The 22,647-nt window shown below is 38.8% G+C and overlaps 1 protein-coding gene across 1 annotated transcript in view; it reads right to left on the reverse strand.

The window, feature by feature from the left end:
• LOC132521237 (adhesion G-protein coupled receptor G7-like) overlaps positions 1–22,647 on the reverse strand; it is a 224,779-nt gene that overhangs the window by 105,603 nt on the left and 96,529 nt on the right. Inside the window, 1 exon segment of the mRNA XM_060150689.1 lies at positions 20,104–20,249. Within this exon segment, the coding sequence (XP_060006672.1) occupies positions 20,104–20,249 (146 nt within the window).

The following is a 22,647-nucleotide window of genomic DNA, read 5'->3' on the forward strand; positions in this document are numbered from 1 at the left end:
CATTCACTTCCAACTCAGCATTAATTCCTCCAACATACAACAACTGAGCAGTATCAGTAACAACTATTGACTCGGCAAGAGTCAAGAAAAAGTATTCAAAATCATTTGCCTCGATAATTAGTTGACCATTGACATTGTTCCCAATGTCCTCAAATCTTCAAGGCACTGTTCTCATGAAAGGCTAATAGTTTGAAGTAAGTTGATGACTGGGACAGTGTGTCATTTTTAAAAAATATTTATTTATTTATTTGGCTGCACTGGGTCTTAGTTGCGGCACGTGGGGTCTTCATTGCAGCATGCGGGATCTTTAGTTGCAGCATGTGGGATCTTTAGTTGCAGCATGCAGGATCTAGTTCCCTGACCTGAGATCCAGCCCGGGCCCCCTGAATTGGAAGCATGGAGTCTTAGCCACTGGACCACCAGGGAAGTCCCAATGTGTCATTTTTTAAAGCCACACAGTTATCTCCACATTGCACAACCTGAATATGTGCTAACTGAAAGGGATTAATTAGTTAATTCATTCATTAGGTTCATTCCTGATGACTCTTGTGGAAAATAAAGCAAACAACTGGCTACTGATTACAAATTAACTGTTAACACAGACCCTAGTGACTCCTGCACTTCCCCACTCCTCCTCTCTGGGTTTCATCTGCTGTTGTTACAAACCACCAAGCTAAGGCAAATTCAGGCCCTATCTGCACCCTGAAGCCCTTGGTATTGGCACATGCAGAAATGGCTACTGGGGACAGATTGAGGGATGGAGTAATAAAGAGGAAGTGCAAATAACTGCTAGTTCCTGGAATGATGCAAGTCCAGAGAACTAAAGTCAGGGTGTGTCTGGGCTTTTGCTCCCATATGTTCTCTTCAGTTAATACAAGAGCAGAGCTGAGACTTTGGGTATACTTCCAGAGTCAATCTGGAAATCAAACAACCAGAAAGCAAACTACCATATGCCTGGAATTTGGTCATTTCTATTTTGTTCTTCAAAATGGCTCACAAGAATCATTTGCTTGGAAAACCAACCTGAAAATGGGTAATATTTCTCTGTCCATTCAGAGGAGCTTTTGAAATAGTTCTGTACCACAGTGATGTTTAAATATGAAATACAGTAAAACACATAATAAGATGTCCCAACAGATAGGTCTCTCCTATGAGCTGTCATGATGAGAACTGCAGGCATGGGACCAGATGAAGCAATCTTTAAACCGTGCTTCTGGAGAGCTGGGAAGTACAGCTTCATTTTTCAGAGATTTTGGGGGCAGTAGTTCCATAACCCAGTTTTGGTTCCCTGGTGATCTTTGTGCTTTGTCAAATAAATGCGGATAGAATGTCCTCAAAACCCATCACCTGTGACTGAATTACAATCCACTACAATCCACTTGAATTATCCTGCATATGACCTCACTGAAAGTCAGTATTCAATCTTCGTGATATTCTTTAAGCTACTGCTTAAGTTTATAACAAAATATATCAGAACACAAGGTCTTGTTTTTATATTTCAAAAGCAGTATGAGAGCAAAACTTAAAAGCATATAAAACATGATTTCCAAACAACTGAACCCTACTTCCGAGTATTTCTGAAACAGATCTGTTAAAACAGCAAATTAAGTGTCTTGAGTACCTACTATATGTTTGACAGCATGCCAAGAGCTGTGAGAAATATGAAAAAGGTCTTTTCTTCCAAGTGACACAATCAAGTTAGCAGGTAAGACTAACATGAGCTAATAGTAAATATCACAATTGTTAAGATGTGTGGTAGAGACTAAAGTACTGTAAACACTCATGAAGGGAGATAAGCAAAGGCTAGAACAATCACAGAAGTTTTCAGAGAAGAGATGAGCATTTAATTTGGATATGCCAGGTAGAGGCAACTGCATGGTCAAAAAGTGAAAGGTGCTGGGGAAGGAGAGGCAGTTGAAAAAGTAAACATGGAGTTTCTGGTTTCTAGAAAACTATAGGTAGATAAGAGATTCATTAGGGGTCTGAAGGTTTTTGAAACAGGAAGAGACAATAGCCTTCTTTTGGCTCTGGAAGGGAACTGACATGGGGTAGAGGGTCTCTTTGAATGCCGGCATTATTCTTGGAAGCTGCCCAGCCCCTAAGGAGATGAGGCCCAGAAGTCAGCCTAAAACAGCGGAGGAAGAAGCCAAGTTTCACTCAATGGCTGAGCGAGCCTAAACTACCAGCCCGTGCACGTGCTTTGAGGGAAATGAATAGGACTAACAGAAATCAGTCAATGAGAAAGTAGAATTTCCCAGCACCCATAGCACTTAGACCCCTAGAAGGAGTAACTACAGATCAAAGTGGGCTAACACAAAGCCTACCAGAGACATTTTGGAGCTAGACAAGGAAATAGTTTCCTTATGCAGAGACACAGCACCAAAGCTCCTATAGCAGTGAAGCTCAAAGAAGCACAGAGCAGGAGAGGTAACCTGGGCAAATGTCTACAGAGAGGACTAGAAAGCTAGCTGGGGCAGAAGCTGAGACCCCACTGGGCCTAGAACCAGCTACTGTAATTTAGGGATCTAGAGCACCTGCTAGATGTGTACAATCCAATATGGTAGTCACTATGCATATATGGATATTTAAATTAATTAAACTTAGTGTGGCACTAGGCCCATGTCAAGTGCTCAATAACCACACATAGCTCATGGCTATATAATGAAGGCTGCAGATATACAACATTTCAATCAGTGCTAAAGTCTGAAGGATTGGAGTCTGCATGATTAGTAGTTGGGATCAGCCAGGCCAACTCTGGTTTGGCATTAGCTCTCATGCTAATAGAAATAATAAGGAACCATGTTCACTCCTTTCTACTCCTACTCATCCTTCAAGCTGCAGCTTAATTCTCAATTGTGAGGAGGCCTCCTCTGGGCTCCAATAGTGCTTTGTTCTTACACTGTTTCCATTTATTGTACTGTATTTAAATTGTCTCTCTCTCCCCATAGGGTCTACACATTATACATTTTTTGATACAGAAGAAGGAGGAGAACAAGAACGAGAAGAATAATAAAAAGAACAAGGGTGGGTGGGGGAGGTGGTTCTAGAGAGCAGCCTAGGAAGGTCCTGAATTCACCTCCTCCCATGGACACAGCAAATCTACAGCTATTTAAGGAACAACTCCCTATAAAAAAAAATACCTGAAAACTAGCCAAACAGCTCCTCCACAGCAAAGGACAAGAGGTCCACACTGAGATGGGTAAAAGAGGCAGAGACACAGTCTCACCGAAAACCCCACCCCTGGTGTGGAGACCCACAATCGGAAGGGATCTCAAAGATACAGAGCTTTTCCCTGAGGAGCAAGAATTTGTGCCCTACATCAGTCACCCCAACACTTGGGACTCGCACTGGTGAGATGAGCCCCCAAAACATCTGGCTTTGAAAACCAACAGGGCTGACGTCCAGAAAAACCAAAGGGCTGTAAGGAATGGAGATTCCACTCTTAAAGGACCTGCATGCAGACTCACCCACCTGGCAATCCAGCACAAAATCCACAGTTTGAAAAGTGCCTAGACCATATGTGAATGTGATACATTTGTTAATTTTAAAGCATCTGCCAGCAAGGGAGAAATCTGTTAGGACTCTCTCCAGGAATGGAAGCACTGGCAGGTACCATTTTTGCTTTCTGCCCCATCTATTTTGTTAGCACCAGCACTAGCAGTCACCATTTTTGCAGTCGCTTTCTAACCTGCTAGCACCAGTGTTAGAAATTAAAGGAGAAATTTAAAAATACCTGGAGAGGGCTTCCCTGGTGGCGCAGTGGTTGAGAGTCTGCCTACCGATGCAGGGGACATGGGTTCAAGCCCTGGTCCAGAAGGGTCTCACGTGCTGCGGAGCGGCTGGGCCCGTGAGCCGTGGCCGCTGAGCCTGTGCGTCCGGAGCTTGTGCTCCGCAACGGGAGAGGCTGCAACAGTGAGAGGCCCGCGTACCGCAAAAATAAATAAATAAATAATAAATAAATAAATAAAAATACCTGGAGACAAGTGAAAATGGAAATACAACATACCAAAATCTATGCAATGCAACAAAAGCAGTTCTAAGATGGAAGTTTATAGCAATACAGGCCTACCTCAAGACATAAGAAAAATCTCAAATAACCTAAATTTTACACCTAAAGGAACTAAAAAAAGAAGAGTAAACAAAGCCCAAAGTTACTAAAAGGAAGGAAATAATAAAGAACAGAGCAGAAATAAATGAAATAGAGACTAAAAGACAAACAGAAAAGATTGATGAAACAAGGAGATGGTTCTTTGAAAAGATAAACAAAATAGACAAAACTTTAGCTAGACTCACTAAGAGAAACAGAGAGAAGGCTCAAATAAATAAAATCAGAAATAAAAGAGGAGAAATTACAATTATACCAAAAGAGACTACTATGAACTATTATACACCAACAAATTGAATAACCTGGAAGTAATAGATAAATTCCTAGAAACATACAATCTTTTAAGACTGAATCATCAAGAAATAGAAAATCTGAATAGACTAATTACTAGTGAGGAGATTAAAACAGTAATCAAAAAACTCCCAACAAAGAAAAGTCCAGGACCAGATGGCTTCACTGGTAAATTGTACCAAATATTCAAAAAAGATTTAATACCTATCCTTCTCAAACTCTTCCAAAAAACTGAAGAGGAGGGAATGCTCCCAAACTCACTTCACAAGGCCAACATTACCCTGATACCAAAATCACACAAAGACATCATACACAAAAAAGAAAATTACAGACCAATATCACTGATGAACATAGGTACAAAAATCTTCAACAAAATATTAGCAAACTGAACTCAAGAATACATTAAAAGGATCATACACCCTGATCAAGTGGGATTTATTCCAGGGATGCAAGGATGGTTCAACAATCACAAATCAATCAATGTGATATGTCACATTAACAAAAAGAAGGATTAAAATCATATGATTGGGGGGACCTTGAAGATGGTGGAAGAGTAAGACGCAGAGATCACCTTCCTCCCCACAGATACACCAGAAATACATCTACACGTGGAACAACTCCTACAGAACACCTACTGAAGGCTGGCAGAAGACCTCAGACCTCCCAAAAGGCAAGAAACTCCCCACGTACCTGGGTAGGGCAAAAGAAAAAAAGAAAAAACAGAGACAAAAGAATAGGGACGGGACCTGCACCAGTGGGAGGGAGCTGTGAAGGAGGAAAAGTTTCCACACACTAGGAAGCCCCTTCGCGGGCGGAGACTGCGGGAGGCGGAGGGGGGAGCTCTGGCACCGCGGAGGAGCGCACAGCAACTGGTGCGGAGGGCAAAGCGGGGAGATTCCCGCACAGAGGATCGGTGCCGACCGGCACTCACCAGCCCGAGAGGCTTGTCTGCTCACCCGCCGGGGCGGGCGGGGCTGCGAGCTGAGGCTCTGAGGCTCGGGTTTCGGTTTCGGATGGAGCGCAGGGAGAGGACTGGGGTTGGCGGCTTGAACATAGCCTGAAGGGGTTAGTGCACCACGGCTAGCCGGGAGGGAGTCCGGGGAAAAGTCTGCACCTGCCGAAGAGGCAAGAGACTTTTTCTTCCCTCTTTGTTTCCTGGTGCGTGAGGAGAGGGGTTTAAGAACGCTGCTTAAAGGAGCTCCAGAGACGGGCGCGAGCCGCGGCTAAAAGCGCGGACCCCAGAGACGGGCAGGAGACGCTAAGGCTGCTGCTGCCGCCACCAAGGGGCCTGTGTGCGAGCACAGGTCACTCTCCACACCCCTCTTCCGCGGAGCCTGTGCAGCCCGCCACTGCCAGGTTCCCGGGATCCAGGAACGACTTCCCCGTTAGAACGCACGGCGGGCCTCAGGCTGGTGCAAAGTCACGTTGGACTTTGCCGCCGCAGGCCCACCCCGCACTCCGTGCCCCTCCCTCCCCGCCGGCCTGAGTGCGCCAGAGCCCCCGAATCAGCGGCTCCTTTAACCCCGTCCTGTCTGAGCAAAAAACAGACGCCCTCCAGCGACCTACACGCAGAGGCAGGGCCAAATCCAAAGCTGAGCCCCTGTGAGCTGTGAGAACAAAGAAGAGAAAGGGAAATCTCTCCCAGCAGCCTCAGAAGCAGCGGATTAAAGGTCCACAATCAACTTGATATACCCTGCATCTGTGGAATACATGAATAGACAACGAATCATCCCAAATTAAGCAAGTGGACTTTAGGAGCAAGATCTATGATTTTTTTCCCTATTCCTCTTTTTGTGAGTGTGTATGTGTATGCTTCTGTGTGAGATCTTGTCTGTATAGTCTTGCTGCCACCATTTGTCCTAGGGTTCTATCCCTCCATGGTTTTTTTTTTTAAATTTTTTTCTTAATAATCAATTTTAATTTTAATAACCCTATTATACTTTACCTTCGTTCTTTCTTTCTTTCTTTCCTTCCTTCCTTCCTTCCCTCCTTTAGACAACGAATCATCCCAAATTGAGGAGGTGGTCTCTGAGAGCAAGATTTATGATTTTTCCCCCTTTACCTCTTTTTGTGAGGGTGTATGTGTATGCTTCTGTGTAAGCTTTTGTCTGTATAGCTTTGCTTCCAACATTTGTCCTAAGGTTCTATCCGTCCCCTTTTTTTTTTCTAAATAAGAATTTTTTAATTCAATAACTTTATTATACTTTATTTTATTTTTACTCTATCTTCTTTCTTTCTGTCTTTTTTCCTTCTTTCCCTCCTTCCTTCCTCCCTCCCTCCCTCCTTTCTTTCCTTCTTGCCTTCTTTCCTTCTTTGCTTCTTTCTTTCTTTCTTCCTTCCTTCCCTCCTTCCCTTCTTTCCTTCTTTCTTTCCTCATACTTCTACTAATTCCCTCTACTTTTTCTCCCTTTTATTCTGAGCCATGTGGATGAAAGGCTCTTGGTGCTCCAGCCAGGAGTCAGGGGTCTGCCTCTGAGGTAGGAGAGCCAACTTCAGGACACTGGTCAACAAGAGACCTCCCAGCTCCACATAATATCAAACGGTGAAAATCTCCCAGAGACCTCCATCTTAACACCAGCACCCAGCTTCACTCAATGACCAGCAAGCCACACTGCTGGACAACCTATGACAAACAAATAGCAAAACAGGAACACAACCCCACCCATTAGCAGAAAGGCTGCCTAAAATCATAATAAGGCCACAGACACCCGAAAACACACCACCAGACGTGTACCTGCCCACTACAGAGACAAGATCCAGCCTCATCCACCTCAACACAGGCACTAGTCCCCTCCACCAGGAAGCCTACACAACCCACTGAACCAACCTTAGCCACTGGAGACAGACATCAAAAACAGCGGGAACTACGAACCTGCACCCTGCAAAAAGGAGACCCCAAACACAGTAAGATAAGCAAAATGAGAAGACAGAAAAGCACACAGCAGATAAAAGAGCAAGATAAAAATGCAGCAGACCTAACAAATGAAGAGGAAATAGGCAGTCTACCTGAAAAAGAATTCAGAATAATGATAGTAAGATTGATCCGAAATCTTGGAAATAGAATGGACAAAATGCAAGAAACAGTTAACAAGGACCTGGAAGAAATAAAGATGAAACAAGCAACGATGAACAACACAATAAATGAAATTAAAAGTACTCTAGATGGGATCAATAGCAGAATAACTGAGGCAGAAGAACGCATAAGTGACCTGGAAGATAGAGTAGTGGAAATAACTACTGCAGAGCAGAATAAAGAAAAAAGAATGAAAAGAACTGAGGACAGTCTCAGAGACCTCTGGGACAACATTAAACGCACCAACATTCGAATTATAGGGGTTCCAGAAGAAGAAGAGAAAAAGAAAGGGACTGAGAAAATATTTGAAGAGATTATAGTTGAAAACTTCCCTAATATGGGAAAGGAAATAGTTAATCAAGTCCAGGAAGCACACAGAGTACCATACAGGATAAATCCAAGGAGAAATACGCCAAGACACATATTAATCAAACTGTCAAAAATTAAATACAAAGAAAGCATATTAAAAGCAGCAAGGGAAAAACAACAAATAACACATAAGGGAATCCCCATAAGGTTAACAGCTGATCTCTCAGCAGAAACCCTACAAGCCAAAAGGGAGTGGCAGGACATACTGAAAGTGATGAAGGAGAAAAACCTGCAGCCAAGACTACTCTACCCAGCAAGGATCTCATTCAGATTTGACGGAGAAATTAAAACCTTCACAGACAAGCAAAAGCTGAGAGTTCAGCACCACCAAACCAGCTTTACAACAAATGCTAAAGGAACTTCTCTAGACAAGAAACACAAGAGAAGGAAAAGACCTACAATAACGAACCCAAAACAATTTAGAAAATTTGAATAGGAACATACATATCGATAATTACCTTAAATGTAAATGGACTAAATGCTCCCACCAAAACACACAGATTGGCTGAATGGATACAAAAACAAGACCCTTATATATGCTGTCTACAAGAGACCCACTTCAGACCTAGAGACACATACAGACTGAAAGTAAGGGGATGGAAAAAGATATTCCATGCAAATGGAAACCAAAAGAAAGCTGGAGTAGCAATTCTCATATCAGACAAAATAGACTTTAAAATAAGGACTATTAAAAGAGACAAAGAAGGACACTACATAATGATCAAGGGATCGATCCAAGAAGAAGATATAACAATTGTAAATATTTATGCACCCAACATAGGAGCACCTCAATACATAAGGCAAATACTAACAGCCATAAAAGGGGAAATCGACAGTAACACATTCATAGTAGGGGACTTAAACACCCCACTTTCACCCATGGACAGATCATCCAAAATGAAAATAAATAAGGAAACACAAGCTTTAAATGATACATTAAACAAGATAGACTTAATTGATATTTATAGGACACTCCATCCAAAAACAACAGAATACACATTTTTCTCAAGTGCTCATGGAACATTCTCCAGGATAGATCATATCTTGGGTCACAAATCAAGACTTGGTAAATTTAAGAAAATTGAAATTGTATCAAGTATCTTTTCTGACCACAACGCCATGAGACTAGATATCAATTACAGGAAAAGATCTGTAAAAAATACAAACACATGGAGGCTAAACAACACCTTACTTAATAATGAAGTGATCACTGAAGAAATCAAAGAGGAAATAAAAAAATACCTAGAAACAAATGACAATGGAGACACAACGACACAAAACCTGTGGGATGCAGCAAAAGCAGTTCTAAGGGGGAAGTTTATAGCAATACAAGCCCACCTTAAGAAGCAGGAAATATCTCGAATAAACAACCTAACCTTGCACCTCAAGCAATTAGAGAAAGAAGAACAAAAAAATCACAAAGTTAGCAGAAGGAAAGAAATCATAAAGATCAGATCAGAAATAAATGAAAAAGAAATGAAGGAAACAATAGCAAAGATCAATAAAACTAAAAGCTGGTTCTTTGAGAAGATAAACAAAATAGATAAACCACTAGCCAGACTCATCAAGAAAAAAAGGGAGAAGACTCAAATCAATAGAATTAGAAATGAAAAAGGAGAGGTAACAACTGACACTGCAGAAATAAAAGAGATCACGAGAGATTACTACAAGCAACTCTATGCCAATAAAATGGACAATCTGGAAAAAATGGACAAATTCTTAGAAATGCACAACCCACCAAGACTGAATCAGGAAGAAATAGAAAATATGAAGAGACCAATCCAAACACTGAAATTGAAACTGTGATTAAAAATCTTCCAACAAACAAAAGCCCAGGACCAGATGGCTTCACAGGCGAATTCTATCAAACATTTAGAGAAGAGCTAACACCTATCCTTCTCAAACTCTTCCAAAATATAGCAGAGGGAGGAAAACTCCCAAACTCCTTCTACGAGGCCACCATCACCCTGATACCAAAACCAGACAAGGATGTCACAAAGAAAGAAAACTACAGGCCAATATCACTGATGAACATAGATGCAAAAATCCTCAACAAAGTACTAGCAAACAGAATCCAACAGCACATTAAAAGGATCATACACCATGATCAAGTGGGGTTTATCCCAGGAATGCAAGGATACTTCAATATACGCAAATCTATCAATGTGATAAACCATATTGACAAACTGAAAGAGAAAAACCATATGATCATCTCAATAGATGCAGAGAAAGCTTTTGACAAAATTCAACACCCATTTATGATAAAAACCCTGCAGAAAGTAGGCATAGAGGGAACTTTCCTCAACATAATAAAGGCCATATATTAGAAGCCCACAGCAAACATCATCCTCAGTGGTGAAAAACTGAAAGCATTTCCACTAAGATCAGGAATAAGACAAGGTTGCCCACTCTCACCACTCTTATTCAACATAGTTTTGGAAGTTTTAGCCACAGCAATCAGAGAAGAAAAGGAAATAAAAGGAATCCAAATCGGAAGAGAAGAAGTAAAGCTGTCACTGTTTGCAGATGACATGATACTATACATAGAGAATCCTAAAGATGCTACCAGAAAACTACTAGAGCTAATGAATGAATTTGGTAAAGTGGCAGGATACAAAATTAATGCACAGAAATCTCTGGCATTCCTATATACTAATGATGAAAAATCTGAAAGTGAAATCAAGAAAACACTCCCATTTACCATAGCAACAAAAAGAATAAAATATCTAGGAATAAACCTATCTAAGGAGACAAAAGACCTGTATGCAAAAAATTATAAGACACTGATGAAAGAAATTAAAGATGATACAAATAGATGGAGAGATATACCATGTTCTTGGATTGGAAGAATCAACATTGTGAAAATGACTCTACTACGCAAAGCAATCTATAGATTCAATGCAATCCCTATCAAACTACCACTGGCATTTTTCACAGAACTAGAACAAAAGATTTTGCAATTTGTATGGAAACACAAAAGACCCCGAATAGCCAAAGCAATCTTGAGAACGAAAAAAGGAACTGGAGGAATCAGGCTCCCTGACTTCAGACTATACTACAAAGCTACAGTAATCAAGACAGTATGGTACTGGCACAAAAACAGAAAGATAGATCAATGGAACAGGATAGAAAGCCCAGAGATAAACCCATGCACATATGGACACCTTATCTTTGATAAAGGTGGCAGGAATGTACAGTGGAGAAAGGACAGCCTCTTCAATAAGTGGTGCTGGGAAAACTGGACAGGTACATGTAAAAGTATGAGATTAGATCACTCCCTAACACCATACACAAAAATAAGCTCAAAATGGATTAAAGATCTAAATGTAAGGTCAGAAACTATCAAACTCTTAGAGGAAAACATAGGCAGAACACTCTATGACATAAATCACAGCAAGATCCTTTTTGACCCACCTCCTAGAGAAATGGAAATAAAAACAAAAATAAACAAATGGGACCTAATGAAACTTCAAAGTTTTGCACAGCAAAGGAAACCATGAACAAGACGAAAAGACAACCCTCAGAATGGGAGAAAATATTTGCAAATGAAGCAACTGACAAAGGATTAATCTAAAAAATTTACAAGCAGCACATGCAGCTCAATAACAAAAAAAGAAACAACCCAATCCAAAAACGGGCAGAAGGCCTAAATAGACATTTCTCCAAAGAAGATCTACAGACTGCCAACAAACACATGAAAGAATGCTCAACATCATTAATCATTAGAGAAATGCAAATCAAAACTACAATGAGATATCATCTCACGCCAGTCAGAATGGCCATCATCAAAAAATCTAGATACAATAAATGCTGGAGAGGGTGTGGAGAAAAGGGAACACTCTTGCACTGCTGGTGGGAATGTGAATTGGTTCAGCCACTATGGAGAACAGTATGGAGGTTCCTTAAAAAACTACAAATAGAACTACCATATGACCCAGCAACCCCACTACTGGGCATATACCCTGAGAAAACCACAATTCAAAAAGAGTCATGTACCAAAATGTTCATTGCAGCTCTATTTACAATAGCCCGGAGATGGAAACAACCTAAGTGCCCATCATCGGATGAATGGATAAAGAAGATGTGGCACATATATACAATGGAATATTACTCAGCCATAAAAAGAAACGAAATTGAGCTATTTGTAATGATGTGGATAGACCTAGAGTCTGTCATACAGAGTGAAGTAAGTCAGAAAGAAAAAGACAAATACCATATGCTAACACATATATATGGAATTTAAGAAAAAAATGTCATGAAGAACCTAGGGGTAAGGCAGGAATAAAGACTCAGACCTCCTAGAGAATGAACTTGAGGTTATGGGGAGGGGAAAGTGTGAGCTGTGACAGGGCGAGAGAGAGTCATGGACATATACACACTAACATACGTAGTAAGGTAGATAGCTAGTGGGAAGCAGCCGCATGGCACAGGGATATTGGCTCGGTGCTTTGTGACAGCCTGGAGGGGTGGGATAGGGAGGGTGGGAGGGAGGGAGACGCAATAGGGAAGACATATGGGAACATATGTTTATGTATGACTGATTCACTTTGTTATAAAGCAGAAACTAACACACCATTGTAAAGCAATTATACCCCAATAAAGATGTTTAAAAAAATCATATGATTATCTCAATAGATGCATAAAAAGCATTTGACAAAATTCATCATCATTTGTGATAAAAACTCTCAACAAGTGGATATAAAAAGAATGTACCTTAACATAATAAAGGCCATATATTACATGCTTACAGGTAACATCATACTCAGTGATGAAATCATGAAAGTTTTTTCCTTAAAATCAGGACCAAAACAATGATGTTCACTCTCACCACTTTTAGTCAAAATAATATTATAAGTCCTAGCCAGAGCATTTAGGCAAGAAAAAAAAAAAGAGGCATCCAAATTGAAAAGGAAGAAGTAAAACCGTCACTATTTGCAGATGACATGATACTATGTATAGAAAACCCTAAAGACACCAACAAAAAACTGTTAGAACTAATAAATAAATTTAGTAAAGTTGCAGGGTACAAAATCAATATGCAAACATGTTGCACTTTTATACACTAACAATGAACTATCAGAAAGAGAAAGAAAAAAAATCCCATTAAGAACTGCATCAAAAAGAATAAAATATCTGTGAACAAATTTAACCAAGGAGATGAAAGACCTATACACTGAAAACTTAAGACACTGATGAAAGTAACTGAAGAAGACAAAAATAAATGGAAAGATATTCCATGCTTATGAATTGGAAGAATTAATACTGTTAAAATGTCCATATTACCCAAAACAATCTGCAGATTCAATGCAATCCCTACCAAATTCCAAAGGCATTTCTCACAGAAATAGAACAAACAATCCTAAAATTTGTATGGAATCACAAAAGATCCTGAATAGCCAAAGCACTCTTGAAAAAGAAGAACAAAGCTGAAAGCATCATACACTCTGATTTCAGACTATACTACAGAGCTGTAAAATCAAAACAGTATGATATTGGCATAAAAACAGACCCATAGATCAATGGCACAGAGTAAAGAGCCTAAAAATAACACACATATATGGTCCATTAATTTGTGATAAAGGAAGCAAGAACACAAAATGGGGAAAGGCCAGTCTCTTCAAAAATGGTGCTGGGAAAACTGGACATCCACACACAAAAGAATGAAACTGGACCACTATCATACACCATGCACAAAAATTAACTCAAAATGAATTAAAGTCTTGACTGTAAGATTAAAAATAAAATAAAATAGGAATAAAAATAAAAATCTGAGAAGAAAACATGGGTGGTAAGCTCCTTGACATCACTCTTGGTGAAATTTTGGGGATCTGACTCCAAAGGCAGTAGAAACAAACCTAAACAAATAGGATTACACCAACTAGAAAGCTTCTGCACAGTGAAGGAAAACATCAACAAAATAAAAAGGAAACTTTCTGACGGGAGAAGATATTCCTAAATCATACCTGATAAAAGGTTAATATCCAAAATATATAAAGAACTTAGACAACCCAATAACCACCACAACAAAAAAAGTCCAATTTAAAAATAGGCAAATAGCATCTTTGGGATCCTCTATGTATAGTATCATGTCAACTGCAAACAATGACAGCTTTACTTCTTTTCCAATGTGGATTTATTTTATTTCCTTTTCTTCTCTGATTGCTGTGGCTAAAACTTCCAAAACTATGTTGAATAAGAGTGGTGAGAGTGGGCAACCTTGTCGTGTTCCTGACCTTAGTGGAAATGCTATCAGTTTTTCACCACTGAGGACAATGTTGGCTGTGGGTTTGTCATATATGGCCTTTATTATGTTGAGGAAAGTTCCCTCTATGCCTACTTTCTGCAGGGCTTTCCCAAAGATGCTACCAGAAAACTACTAGAGCTAATCAATGAATTTGGTAATGTAGCAGGATACAAAATTAATGCACAGAAATCTCTGGCATTCCTATATACTAATGATGAAAAATCTGAAAGTGAAATCAAGAAAACACTCCCATTTACCATTGCAACAAAAAGAATAAAATATCTAGGAATAAACCTACCTAAGGAGACAAAAGACCTGTATGCAGAAAATTATAAGACACTGATGAAAGAGATTAAAGATGATACAAATAGATGGAGACATATACCATGTTCTTGGATTGGAAGAATCAACATTGTGAAATGACTCTATTACCCAAAGCAATCTACAGATTCAATGCAATCCCTATCAAACTACCACTGGCATTTTGCACAGAACCAGAACAAAAAAATTCACAATTTGTATGGAAACACAAAAGACCCCGAATAGCCAAAGCAATCTTGAGAACGAACAACGGAGCCGGAGGAATCAGGCTCCCTGACTTCATACTATACTACAAAGCTACAGTAATCAAGGCAGTATGGTACTGGCACAAAAACAGAAAGATAGATCAATGGAACAGGATAGAAAGCCCAGAGATACCCCCACGCACATATGGTCACCTTATATTTGATAAAGGAGGCAAGAATATACAGTGGAGAAAAGACACCTTCTTCAATAAGTGATCCTGGGAAAAATGGACAGGTACATGTAAAACTATGAGAGTAGAACACTCCCTAACACCATACACAAAAATAAGCTCAAAATGGATTAAAGATCTAAATGTAAGGTCAGAAACTATCAAACTCTTAGAGGAAAACATAGGCAGAACACTCTATGACATAAATCACAGCAAGATCCTTTTTGACCCACCTCCTAGAGAAATGGAAATAAAAACAAAAATAAACAAATGGGACCTAATGAAACTTCAAAGCTTTTGCACAGCAAAGGAAACCATGAACAAGACGAAAAGACAACCCTCAGAATGGGAGAAAGTATTTGTAAATGAAGCAACTGACCAAGGATTAATCTCCAAAATGTACAAGCAGCTCATGCAGCTCAATAACAAAAAAACAAACAATCCAATCCAAAAATGGGCAGAAGACCTAAATAGACATTTCTCCAAAGAAGATATACAGACTGCCAACAAACACGTGAAAGAATGCTCAACATCAAAAATCATTAGAGAAATGCAAATCAAAACTACAATGAGATATCATCTCACGCCAGTCAGAATGGCCATCATCAACAAATCTAGAAACAATAAATGCTGGAGAGGGTGTGGAAAAAGGGAACACTCTTGAACTGTTGGGGGGAATGTAAATTGATACAGCCACTATGGAGAACAGTATGGAGGTTCCTTAAAAAACTACAAATAGAACTACCATATGACCCAGCAATCCCACTACTGGGCATATACCCTGAGAAAACCACAATTCAAAAAGAGTCATGTACCAAAATGTTCATTGCAGCTCTATTTACAATAGCCAGGACATGGAAGCAACCTAAGTGTCCATCATCAGATGAATGGATAAAGAAGATGTGGCATGTATATACAATGGAATATTACTCAGCCATAAAAAGAAACGAAATTGAGTTATTTTTAGTGAGGTGGATGGACCTAGAGGCTGTCATACAGAGTGAAGTAAGTCAGAAAGAGAAAAACAAATACCGTATGCTAACACATATATATGGAATCTAAGGGGAAAAAAAAAGGGTCATGAAGAACCTAGGGGTAAGACGGGAATAAAGACACAGACCTACTAGAGAATGGACTTGAGGATATGGGGAGGGGGAAGGATAAGCTGTGACAAAGTGAGAGAGTGGCATGGACATATATACACTACCAAATGTAAAATAGATAGCTAGTGGGAAGCAGCCGCATGGCACAGGGAGATCAGCTCAGTGCTTTGTGACCACCTAGAGGGGTGGGATAGGGAGGGTGGGGGAGGGAGGGAGACGCAAGAGGGAAGAGATATGGGAACATATGTATATATATAACTGATTCACTTTGTTATAAAGCAGACACTAACACACCACTGTAAAGTAATTATACTCCAATAAAGATGTTAAAAATAAATAAAACAAAATAAAAATAGGCAGAGAATTTGAATAGACATTTTTCCAAAGAAGACATACAGATAACTAAAAGGCACATGAAACAATGTTCAATATCACTAATCATTAGGGAAGTTCAAATCAAAACACCAGTGAGATATCACCTCATACCTGTAGAATGGCTATTATCAAAAGGATAAGAAATAGCAAGTGTTGGCCAGGATATGAAGAAAAGAGAACCCTCATGCACTGTTGGTGCCAATGTAAATTGGTACAGCCACTGTGGAAAACAGCATGGAGCTTCCTCAAAAAATTAAAAATAGGGCATCCCTGGTGGCACAGTGGTTGAGAGTCTGCCTGCCAATGCAGGGGACATGGGTTTGTGCCCCAGTCCAGGAATATCCCACATGCCGCGGAGCGGCTAGGCCCATGAGCCATGGCCACTGAGCCTGCGCGTCCAGAGCCTGTGCTCTGCAACGGGAGAGACCACAACAGTGAGAGGCCCACATACCGCAAAAAAAAAAAAAAAAAGAAAAAATTAAAAATAGAACTACCATATAAGCCAGCAATTCCACTTCTGGGTATTTATCTGAAGAAAATGAAAACACTAATTCAAAAAGATAAAGGCACCCCTAGGTTCACTGCAGCATATTTATAATAACCAGGATACCGAAACAACTTAAGGGTCTATCAATGGATGAATGGATAAAGGAGATGTTTTTATATATATATGTTTATATATATATATATAATATAAATATTTTATATTTATATGTACATAATGGAATACTAGTCAGCCATAAAAAAGAATGAAATGGACATTGAGGCTATTACATTAAGTGAAATAAGTCAGATAGAGAAAGACAAATACCATATGATTTCACTTACCTGTGAGATCTAACAAACAAATGAACAAACAAAACAAAACACATAGATACAGGGACCAGATTGATGGTTGCCAGAATGGGGGGAGGTGGGCAAAAATGGGTGAAGGGGATAAAGAGGTACAAACCTCCAGTTATAAAATAAATAAGTCTTATAGTTTTCAGAGCACAGGTCTTCTGTCTCCTTAGGTGTGGTTATTCCTAGGTATTTTATTCTTTTTGATGTGATGGTAAATGGGGTTGTTTCTTGAATTTCTCTTTCTGATGTTTTGTTGTTAGTGTATAGAAGTGCAACAGATTTCTGTGTATTAATTTTGTAACCTGCAACTTTACCAAATTCGTTGATGAGCTCTAGTAGTTTTCTGGTAGCATCTTTAGGATTTTCTATGTATAGTAACATGTCATCTGCAAATAGTGACAGTTTAACTTCTTTTCCCATTTGGATTCCTTTTATTTCTTTTTATTCTCTGATTGCTATAGCTAGGACTTCCAAAACTATGTTGAATAAAAGTGACAAGAGTGAACATCCTTGTCTTTTTCCTGATCTTAGAGGAAATGTTTTTAGCTTTTCACCATTGAGTATGATGTTAGCTGTAGGTTTGTCATATATGGCCTTTATTATGTTGAGGTATGTTCCCTCTATGCCCACTTTCTGGACAGTTTTTATCATAAATGGGTGTTGAATTTTGTCAAAAGCTTTTTCTGCAAATATTGAGATGATCATATTACCTCACACCAGTCAGAATGGCTATCATCAAAAAATCCACAAACAGTAAATGCTGGAGAGTGTGTGGAGAGAAGGGAATCCTCCTATACTGTTGGTGGGAATGTAAACTGGTGCAGCCACTATGGAGAACAGTATAGAGGTTCCTTAAAAAACTAAAAATAGAGCTACCATATGATTCTGCAATCCCACTCCTGGGCATACACCCAGAGAAAAACATGGTTTGAAAGAATACATGCACCCCAATGTTCATTGCAGCACTGTTTACAATAGCCAAGACATGGAAGCAACCTAAATGTCCATCAACAAAAGAATGGATAAAGAAGATGTGGACATATATACAATGGAATATTACTCAGCCATTAAAAAGAATGAAATAATGCCATTTGCAGTAACATGGGTGGACTTATAGATTGTCATACTGAGTGAAGTAAGTCAGATAGAGAAAGAGAAATATCATATGACTGCTTCTCTGCAGAATCTAAAAAATGATACAAATGAACTTATATACAAATCAGAAGCAGACTCACAGACTTAGAGAATGAACTTATGGTTACCAGAGGGGAAGGGTAGGAGGGAGAGATATTTAGGGAGCTTGGGATTGACATGTACACACCACTATATTTAAAATGGATAACCAACAAGGACCTACTGTATAGCAGAGGGAACTCTGCTCAATATCCTGTAACAAACTAAATGCAAAAAGAATTTGAAAAAGAATAGACACATGTATATGTATAACTGAATCACTTTGTTGTACACCTGAAACTAATACAACATTGTTAATCAACTGTACTCCAATATAAAATTAAAAGTTTCTTTAAAAAATGAGAAAAATAAATAAAATTAAAAAGTCATGGGGATATTATATACAGCATGGTGACTATAATCAGTAACATTGTATTGCAGATTTGAAAGTTGCTAATAAAGTAAATCTTGAAAGTTCTCATCACAGAAAAAATTTTTGTAACTTTGTATGGTAACAGATGGTATAACTAGACTTATTGTGGCAGTCATTTTGCAATGTATTCAAAAGTTGAATCATTATGTTGTACACCTAAAACTAGTATAATGTTGTATGTCAATTGCACTTCAATTTAAAAAGAAATCTATCACAGGAAACTGAAAAAAAAACCCAACAAACAAACACAAGAAGAATCTTCCTTGAGCTCCTATTATGTTGTGGGCAGTTTAAATACATGATCTCATTTAGGTACTATTATTATCTCTGTTTTGTAAATGACAAAACTGATATTTAATGTGGTTAAATAGTTTACCCAAAGTCATACAGCTGACAAGCAGCAGAGCTAGGAACATGGATTCTTAGCAATCTGTTATATCGCTCCTCACCCATCATGAAATATTGTATCAAAGTCCTTGTAAAAACATGTACAGTTCAACTGAATCTTATTGTTAGAAGTATTACAGGAAATGTCAAAGTAACCAGATACTCAAATTTAATGGGAGACATACATGTTGGTCAAAAATGACACCAAGCTTGGGAAGTGCTATAACTGATGTAAACATGGGCAAATGGAGGGCTCACTGCAGGTGTGGGGAGGAGCATTTGGATAAGAAAACAGCATATGCAAAGACATGGAGGCACAGAAGAGTGTGCTGAAGGGTAATGCATAGGTTAGGAGCACAGCAGAGACACTTTTTAGCTATTCCAACTTTAAACCAGCATTTATTCTTTTTTTTTTAAGTTTTCTCATTCGTTCTATTTTTTATTTTCTTTTTTTTAACATCTTCATTCGAGTATAATTGCTTTACAATGTTGTATTAGTTTCTGCTGTATAACAAAGTGAATCAGCTATACATATACAGATATCCCCATATCCCCTCCCTCTTGCATCTTCCTCCCACACTCCCTACCCCACCCCTCTAGATGGTCACAAAGCACTGAGCTGATCTCCCTGTGCTATGCAGCTGCTTCCCACTAGCTATCTGCTTTACATTTGGTAGTGTGTATATGTCACTGTTACTCCCTCACTTTGCCCCAGCTTACCCTTCCCCCTCCCCATGTCCTCAAGTCCATTCTCTATGTCTGCGCCTTTATTCCTGTCCTGCCCCTAAAACCAGCATTTATTCTTTTTATTGGAAATGTTTGTGTTTGCAGATAATTTTCTGCTATATTACCCTGTTTTGTGGAATGCTAAGGAATGAAATACCTCTTTGAACTTAAAGTTTGGTAATATCAAGTCTTGATGATCATATACCAAAAAATAGAACTTCCATGAACAAAAATCACTAACTTACCAGGTGACAAAGGCATAAATTGCTCCAATGATGATAATGGCTATTGCATAATGCCAACAAAAGCATATGGTGAGAAACATAACGTTGTCATGATCCACTGAATCCCATGCAGGACCTCCACTGGGGGGATAAAGGACAAACCCAATCTGTAATTTAAAACAAAGAACACACATTAAAAAATACCAGCCATATTCCCAAAGATAGTACATTTCAAAATGTTTCATTTCAAGATTAATGGTAACAGATAACTCCCATTACCTGAGATGCTACAGATAAGATATCTGCTGCCTGTTTTAGTAATATAGACAGTATCTAACTCCATCATATTTTTGGAAAAAATGTTAAGGATATTTACAGATCAATTTTCAAAATATGAATAGTAATCATCTCTGGGGATTGGTGGACTTCCAGATGACGTGTTAGGTTTCTAAGCTGTGCAGTTTAACTCAGTTATTTCAAAATCAGAGTTTAAAAAAAAGGTTTTAAAATAAAGCCCACGGGTAACATTATATTCAATGATAAAGACTGAAAGCTTGTCTCCTAAGATCAGGAACAAGACAAGCGTGTCTTGTTTTACAAATTCCATTCAACGTTGTACTAGAAATTCAAGCCAGAGCAATTAGCTAAGAAAAACAGACAAAGAGCATCCAGATTGCAAAGGAAGAAGTAAAACTATATTCACAAATGACATGATCTTATATATACAGAAAATTCTGAAGAATCCACAAAAAAACTATTAGAGCTAATAAATTAATTTAGCATACTTGCAGGATACAAAATCAACACATAAAACATGCAATGAACAATCAAAAAAATTAAGGTAGGAAAACAATTCCACTTACAATAGCATTGAAAAGAATGAAATACTTAGGAATAAATTTAATCAAGGAGGTTCAAGACTTGTACCTTGCAAACTACAAAACATTGTTGAAAGTGATCAAAGAAGATCTAAATAACTGGAAGTATATCTCATGTTCATGAACTGGAGCAGTTAATATTGTTAAGATGGCAATAAAAAGACAGAACATGAATCTGATCAAACCTCTAGATCTAACAAGATCGGGCATGTTGAAAAGTGTTAAATGTGATGGTTAATTTCACATGTCAACTTGACTGGGTCATAGGATGTACAGACACTTGGTTAAACATGATTTTGGGGTGTGTTTGTGAGGGTATTTCCAGATGAGATTAGCACTTGAATCTGTAAAAATCTAAGTAAAGCAGATCCTCCTCCACAGTGCGTGTGGGCATCATACAATCCATTGAGGGCTGGAGAGCAAAAAGCAGAGGGAGGGAGAATTGGCTCTGCCTCACCACTGAGCTGGAACTTTGGTCTTCTCCTGCCTCAAACTAGAACTTGTACCATCAGCTCTCCACTTTCAGGACTGGACCTACAGCACCAGCTTTCCTGGGTCTGTAGAATGCAGGTGGCAGATCATGGGACTTCTCAGCCTCCACAATTATGGGAACCAATTCCTAAAAAAAAAATCTCTCTCTCTCTTTCCTCTCTCTATAGATATAGATATATTACAGATATAGATACAATTATATATTATATATAAAATATATATAGTATATATTTGGTTCTGTTTCTCTGGAGAACCCTGACCAATACACTGGATGATAAATTGATAAATATCACTACTTTTGTATATATTTAAGATTTACCATAATAAAAGTTTTTAAAAATTCCTTTTTCATAGGCACGTTAAAAAAAAAAGAGAGAGAGAGAGATGGCAATAACACCCAAAGCAATCTACAGATTCAGTATGATCCCTATCAAAATCCCAGTAGTCTTTTTTGCAGAAATAGAAAGCTGATACTAAAATTTATATGGAATTACAAGGGACCCAGAATAGCCAAAACAACCTTGAAAAAGAAAAGCAAAGTTGTAAGACTTACACTTACTGATTTCAAAACTTACTACAAAAACTACAGCAATCAAAACATTGTGGTACTAACATAATGGTAGACATACAGATCAATTAAATAAAATTGAGAGTCCAGAAATAAGCCCATACACCTGTAGTAAATTGGTTTTTGAAAAGAGTGCCAGGGCCATTCAATGGGGAAACAAAAGTCTCTTCAACAAATGGTACTGGGGAAACTGGATATACACATGCAAAAAAAAAAAAAAAAGAATTTGGACTCTTACATTACACCACATTCAAAAATTAATGCAAAATGGATCAAAAACCTAAACATGAGAACTAAAATCCTAACTCTTAGAAGAAAACTAAGGAAAAACCTTCATGACCTGGGATTTAGTGCTGATTTCGTATACATGACACCAAAAACACATCAAAATTAAAAGCTTTGGTGGGGGCTTCCCTGGTGGCACAGTGGTTAAGAATCTGCCTGCCAATGCAGGGGACACGGGTTCGAGCCCTGGTCCAGTAAGATCGCACATACCACGAAGGAACTAAGCCCGTGTGCCATAACTACTGAGCCTGCGCTGTAGAGCCTGCATGCGACAACTACTGAGCCCATATGGCATAACTACTGAAGCCCCTGTGCCTAGAGCCCGTGCTCCACAACAAGAGA

This window comes from Lagenorhynchus albirostris, chromosome 5, assembly GCF_949774975.1.
Source record: "Lagenorhynchus albirostris chromosome 5, mLagAlb1.1, whole genome shotgun sequence".
NCBI classification, from domain to species: Eukaryota; Metazoa; Chordata; class Mammalia; order Artiodactyla; family Delphinidae; genus Lagenorhynchus; species Lagenorhynchus albirostris.